The 7,318-nt window shown below is 38.7% G+C and overlaps 1 protein-coding gene across 3 annotated transcripts in view; it reads left to right on the top strand.

Moving 5' to 3' along the window:
• The window catches only part of CREB1 (cAMP responsive element binding protein 1), a 66,225-nt gene extending 60,050 nt beyond the window's left edge, over positions 1-6,175 (top strand). For all 3 annotated transcript variants that reach the window (XM_081940339.1, XM_081940340.1, XM_081940341.1), the window contains one exon: positions 5,355-6,175. In XM_081940339.1, coding sequence (XP_081796465.1) covers positions 5,355-5,499 — 145 coding nt within the window. In that variant the 3' untranslated portion in view covers positions 5,500-6,175. The remainder of the gene's footprint in view (positions 1-5,354) is intronic.
• The last annotated feature ends 1,143 nt before the right edge of the window (positions 6,176-7,318 follow it).

Consider the following 7,318-nt stretch of genomic DNA (forward strand, 5'->3'; position numbering starts at 1 on the left):
CCCTCCCCCCTTCTCTTCCTTTCCTGTTTCATTCTCTGTCCTTTGCCTTCCTTTCCCTCCCCCCATTCTCTCCCTTTCCTCTTTCTCTGCCTTCCTTCCCCTTCCTTCCCCCATTCTCTCCCTTTCCTGTTTCTTTCTCTGTCCTTTCCCTTCCTTCTCCTTTCTTCCCCCCCCCCCATTCTCTCCCTTTCCTGTTTCTTCCTCTTTCCTCTGTCTTCCTTTCTCTTCCTTTCCCTGTTTCTTCCTCTTCCTTTCCCTCCCCCCTTCTCTTCCTTTTCTGTTTCATTCTCTGTCCTCTGCCTTCGTTCCCCCCCCATTCTATCATTTGTTTGGAGTCTCATTTGTAGCAACGTTTAACAATGTAGAGGGGGGGGAGCCGCCAGGCGCGTGTCCTAGAGCTACCGGAGATTGACAGCTCCGCTGCGTTCTTTCGCCCATTGAAGCCCCTTGTTAAAAAAAACCTAGCTAGTTGAACTCATGGGTTTTTTTTTTTACATGGGGCTTCCCTGGACCAAACGGCAAGGAACGCAGCGGAGCTGTCAATCTCTGGTAGCACTACGATACGCGTCGCTTCCCCCCCCCTGCTCCCCCCTCACTAAAGGGAGGTTGGGGAAGGGAAGCAGCCAGGCAGCCGTTATCATTGGGGCTTGGTGGTGGGAGTTGATCTTTTTGCGCGGGAGGGAATGGGGTGCAAGAGGGATCAGGTGGGGAGGGGGTGATCGCATTGCTGGACTCTTTTTGCGGCGGGCTCTTTTTTTCATGGGACACAATGGGGCGCGAAGCACTTTGCTTCGCCTGCCGCTCCTTTTGCGCTGGGCTCTTTGCAAGGGTGGGAACTGGGTGCGAAGCACTTTGCTTCGTTTGCCGCTCTTTTTGCAGCAGGCTCTTTTTGCGCGGGAGGGAATGGGGTGCGAAGCGCGTTGGGCTCTTTTTGCATGGGAGGGAACGGGTTTTTTGAAGTGCATTGCTGCCGCGGGAGGGAACAGGATGCGAAGCACGTTGGGCTCTTTTTGCATGGGGACAGAACAGGGTTTTTTTTAAGCGTATTGCTAGCCTACCGCTCTTTTTGCGGTGGGCCCTCTTTTTGCCCGGTAAACTGTACCCGTAGGAACGGCAAAGGCTGTGGGGCATGTCCCCCCCCCTCTTCCCACTCCGGTTTCGTCTCCTCACCTTGGTTGTTTGCTTGTAAAGCAACCAGTGGTAATGGCACGGTCCGGTTGTACATGCGCTTAAATAGTTGGGGGGGGGGTTATTTTGGGGGGAGGGGCTTATTTTGGCGCATGCTCTGAAAAACCCGATTGGGTTTATTAGCAGGGCGTGGCTTATTTTCGGGGAAACACGGTAATAGGAGCATTTGCTTGCAAGAAAGCTTGATTTCTAGGACAACCACTACAATAAGAACACAGTCATGGACTCTTAAGGATCTGTACAAGTTTAGCAGTCCTTTGAAAATTGCTTAACCATGGGATATCAAATACCAGAGACTAGATCTATCTCAATATATTAAAAAAGAAATGAAGTATACCTTTAAAGGGACCAGGTTGGAGGCAGTTTTTCCCAGAGACTGCTATAGAACATAGAGCTGGAAGGGACCTCAGAAGCAGTGGAAAATGCAAATTATTCTATTCTGACAAAGCAAGAGCAGTTAAACTGCTGCTTAGGAGTGTGTATATGCATGAACCCTTACATAGGGGAAATTGTAAAAAGTGGAAAACTTTTGAGATACACATATGTGAAATGATGAGAGATAGAAGATACTCTTTCCTTGGCCAAAGAGCTTTATGGGGAAAATTAGCTTTGGGAGGGAGAAGGGGGGGGGATTCAGAGGCACCAATTGGAGCTTTGTAGCTGACTAGACTGAAAGTGATTGTTTTGCAAGCAGAAATCTCAGAGTTCTCTCTTATAAAGCTTTATTATGATGCAAGCAGAGGTACAGTATTCAATAACAAATGAGTTATTTTTGTTAATTAATTTGTGAATTACTGACTGACACAACAATTGTTTGAATTCTTATCAGTCTGACAATCAACTTTTAGTTCAGTGCTAAGTGTTCTCTAGCTTGGGCTTTTCTGTTCTTTTTCCTAAAATTTTTATTTTTTTAATTAAACAAGAACACAAAAAAAGAATCATCCTTCATTACAGCTTGTAGAAAGCGTGTCAATTGGTTACAAATAGATTTCGTGTGTTTCTACCACAAACATTATTTATGCTTCCTTCATATTGAATTGTACATTTTAAATCAAAAATCTTTATGTATTTTACTATCAATGTACCACCATTCTCATTTAACTAGAGTTATTTAAACGTGCTTTTATCTAAACATTCCCCCCCCTTTCCCCCAACTCACTATTTAAGGCTTATATCTAATTGCTTTTACCAATGCCAACACATGTAGAAATTGTTAAACATTATCCATTAACATTTCCTTGTTATTATTGTAGTTAGCTTAAAATTATTTACTATTTATATCACATCTCCTCTCATCAAACCCAATAAAGATTACATCTTTATAACAAAATCTAAACAAAAAATTGTTAGTAAAATTGATAAATCTTTTTCCCAGGTCCCAATATGTAGTTTATATCCAAGTTGCTTTTACTAGCTAACATTATTATTTCATTATTATTATCATAATGAATTATTTGTTAACGAATAAACATTTAAAGAAACAATCTAAAAGCATCTACAAAGTCCTACTTATTAATCACCAAAAATTAACTAAGTTTTTTATTATCAACATTCATTATCAACCTGTATCTTTCCAGTAATAGAACAGTCTTATCTCTTTTGCCAGTTGTTGTGTCAATTCTCTTACTAACTTCTTTATAAGGTTTTTAAAAACTTCTCTCCGCACTTTTTTGCTTAAAAGATCTCTCAGGTAGTCTCGTTGCCCTTGAACTGGTATTGAAATTAGTGTATCTTTGATTATCAGACGTATTTCTGAAACTGTTTCTCTTCTTAATTCCATCATCAATTCCATATCTTGACACAAGGGATAGAGCTCCGGATTATCAAATTCACTTTTCCATATTCCCTTCTTTCCACTTTCACTCATGAATACTCCAGTAGTAAGTTCATCGGTTAGCTTATCTTTATCTTCTATATCTTCATTCTCTTCTTTAATTTTTGGGGCTCCAACCCCTTCATCTTTTGCTGTATAAGACAATAGTCTATCTAACTTCTTCTCAAATCTCCCAAATCCTTCCAATATGTTTTGAATTCCAACCAAAAAATCTTGAAAACTTAAGGTTTCCTCATCTGCATATTGATGCATATTTCTAAGAAGAAAAAGAAAAGAGAGGAGAAAGAAGAAGAAGAAAGTCTAAAATCCTCTGCCATTCTAGCCTTCAATGTCTCTTTTGTGTATATAAGTACCTTTATTTTGAAATGACTTAAGCACAAGTTCTTTTAATTTTTTCAAAAAGGAAGGATTCTTTTTATTTTATTTTCCTTCCCTTGCCAAGATATTTCACAAAGGCACCTGCCAAAACAATCCGTGCCCTTGTCTCCTTATCAGTCTGCACAAGTAAGCTGCAAAGCCTCCAGTTACAAAGTCAGTAAAACCAAAGGAAAGAGAACAAAGGATACATTGTTTCAAAAAAAGGGGGGGAAACCAAGTTCTGGCTTCCGAGTGGTAGATTTGACTTTCTCCTATTTGTTTCAAGCTTATGGAAAACAAAGATCTTTAAACGTCTTTAATGAAGTTTAATAAGCAGTATTAGGGAGGATTGGTAGAATAAAAAAAGGTTTTAGTTCAGCCAAAAAAATAAGGTAGCAAAGAATAGGAGAAAAAAAATCAATTCATTCACTTAAGAGGAGAAACGGGAAGCATTACAATCACTTCAATCCACAAAACATTGTTACAAAGAAAAAGGAAAAAAAAGACTTTCTAAGGCAGTCCAATAAAGATAAATTTTGCCTCTTTATTCTTTTGCTTAAAGGACTAATTTATCATAAAAAAAAAGTTTCTTTGGGCAATCATTCTCAAAGAAAAAATCTCACCAGATGGACTCACTTTCACTGCCTTCTTTCCAGAGCCATCTCCGACTTTATCAACCTGGGGTTGTCTGTTTACCGCCAGCTTGGAGAGCTTCCCTTGGGTCAATCAGGGACTTTGCGATGTCCCTGAGACCAGCAAGGATTTGTCTCCCTGTTCACCGTCTCTTCGGGACAGTTTAGGTCCATATGGACCGTACCACGATAAAAGTATCAATGGCGGTTTTGGACTGTCGAGACCGTATGTTGTGTCGTCGCGACGTTGGCTCATTACTCTCTAGCTTGGCCTTTTCTTGCATTCCAAATCTGGCAGACTTTTGAGAGACAGAGAGAGGAATATATACAGTGGTGGGTTCCTGCCAGATCGCACGCTCCCTTTCGGCGCTAAACCTGGAAATACGTTCTTGCCCCGCCCCTGGCGACGGGACGACGCTTGCCTGCGCTCCACCAGCTCGGCTGGGACCGGAGATGTTTCTCTGCTCAGCAATGTCTTCAGTGGAGCGGTGGCAGCCTGGCAGGCTGAGCCTGCGTCCCTTTCAGGCACTCCACTCCGCTGAGGAAACGTCTCCGGTCCCAGCCGAGCTGGTGGAGCGCAGGCAAGCGTCGTCCCGTCGCCAGGGGCAGGGCAAGACCGTACTTCTGGGTTCAGCGCCGAAAGGGAGCGCACGATCCGGTGCGATCCGGCAGGAACCCACCACTGAATATATATAACAATCTTGTCAGAAGAAGCATCCAATAAATAATAAATTAAGGCTAAATGCATAATAAAAATTGTCTTGAAACCCTAACTTTTCCCCACTGTATATTCAGGAGAGTGATTGGCTTTCTTGCTGAGAGGGACAGTGGGAGGAGAACAGATAGCGGAGAACCATCAATCTCAACCACTGTCCTGAATGATCTCTTATTAAATTGTGCAAGTGCAACAACATTGCCTGACCTCACTACTGAAATGTAAACCTGGGTTATGGAGGGAGCACAGTTTATGCTGAAAATTCCAGCTCAAGAACAGAATAATGCATATTAATGGGGTCATGGGGCATAATATATAGAGACAAAACCTTCTAAGTAATTGCACTGAGCCTTGTAGAGGATATGGTTCCTTTAATGCTTTGAGAATTAGTTACTGCCTACTTACAAGAGATTTGGTAATGGAAGGTGTTATTATACTTGTTCTCCTGTTTATCCGTGATGGTTTCTAAACTTGTAGCCCTTCAATGTGGTAACTTACTGCTTATATGGATGGAAAGGAGAACCCTGTTTGCTCTAGCTCTAAAATTACTATATTACTGAAGTTAAAATCAGCTATGAATATTGAAAATTGTCCTCAGTCTGAATATTTTCTCTTATTTTGCCTACAGGGAAGCAGCACGTGAGTGCCGCAGGAAGAAAAAAGAATATGTCAAATGTCTAGAAAACAGAGTAGCTGTCCTTGAAAACCAAAACAAGACATTAATTGAAGAATTAAAAGCACTTAAGGACCTCTATTGCCACAAATCAGATTAATTTTAATTCCCCATTTTTTGTTTGTTAATGGGGAAAAAGACTGGTTTGGTAATAGCCAAACAGACAAAACAGACTTTTTATTTTCTAAGCATTTTTTCTTTTTTTTTTCTACATACACAACTGTCTGAAAGCAACTAAGGAATTTGATTCATCTGTGCTTGGCATTAAACTGTGAATGTTGCACATCTGCCTTCAGTTCTTCCCCTCCTGAAATCAATTTCATCACAGTACACCCTGGTTCTGAAGAAAAAACCAAACTTCCTCTTCAAGAAATAATAATCTTCATTTGTGAAGTTACAAGAGTTGGAAGTTTCTTACAATAAGTTCAAGAGTCAGCATAATGTCATCTGAATGCCTTAGTGTTACCCTGGACTTTTGCCCTGAAATACTCAATGGGCCACATGTATAACCAAGGTATGATGTACTGAGGTGGTTGTGGTTGCCAAGTTATTGCATAATTTCAAATATACGTTAGCAGTAGTACAATTAACATCTATATAGTGGGATAATGCCAAAGGAGGTGCATTTCAGGTATACTAAACATAGAGGAATAGGAGTAAGATGAAGAAATTAAGGAAGAGGCAAGTGGGACAATTATGAATCCAATCCAATTTTTGTACAACAAAAAAAACCCACATATTTTCTATAATGTTTTAATAAACTTAATGTAACCAGATTTCTGAATTAAAATGACAACTATCACTTTATGCTTGGTTGGGATGTGAACTGGTAGGAAGCAATAGAGTAGTATATGTTTAAGATGGGAACATAATAGTACATTCACTACTATTTCCTTTTTCTGTATCCAAAAGCAAGATTATCCAAGGTAACAATTAGAAGCATAGTTAGCATAATGCACACTTTGGGAAAAGAAACCTTACAGCTGTCCTAATTTTATCATGCAAGTAATAATTTTGAAACTTTGCCTTTCAAAATGTTTGACTTCTCTGTTTTACTTAAAACCTCCTTTGATATAGCTTTTAAAAGAGGTAAATTCATTCTCTGTTGCATCATCTGCATGTATAGTGTGGATATGATCAATATTTTTTTTGTTAAAATCCTACCTATTGTATATTCAGATGCTGTTACATTTATCCACTGGACACATTTATCAAACACATTTGATGCAGCCTACAATTCATTTAAGCTGTCTGATATCAATAGGCCTCCCTGTAATTTAAGGTTCTAATTATATATATATATATATATATATATATATATATATATATATATATATATATATATATATATATATATATATATATATATATATATATATATATATATATATATATATATATATATAATTGCCATATGCAAAGATTTTAATCAGAATTTGCAGAAGCAAATAAAAGAATCTGGCACCATGTGAATATTAAATCTTTTGAAACCATTAGAATTTTTTTGGTGAAGAAAACATATCCTGGAGTTCATTGGAGCTGAGGATCTATTAGGGTCAGAATGGGATTGCGTGGAGAAAATTGTCTAAGCTCAGTCATTTTTTCAATGTGTATGTATGTGTATATACATACACAAGGTATTAAAATAAACTTAAATGGTAGCTGTTCTGAAAGATAAAATGCCATGGTATATTAGGGAGAATTTATCAGGTGTATTTAACAATGTGATATTATATAGGGATTACTTCATTTTTAAAAGCATTTTTCCGGTGAAAAAAAATATTTTTTTATATAGGAACAAATAATTTTTTCTTTGTTTATACAGTAAGTCAAAACAAATTCTAGATTGGAAAAGATAAATGTTCCACTCTCCTTTTAATTTGCTAGACAGACTTGCTTACCCTCCTCCTGACATAAAC

Source organism: Natrix helvetica, assembly GCF_964273705.1.
Source record: "Natrix helvetica genome assembly, chromosome: 1".
In the NCBI taxonomy this organism is placed as follows: Eukaryota; Metazoa; Chordata; class Lepidosauria; order Squamata; family Natricidae; genus Natrix; species Natrix helvetica.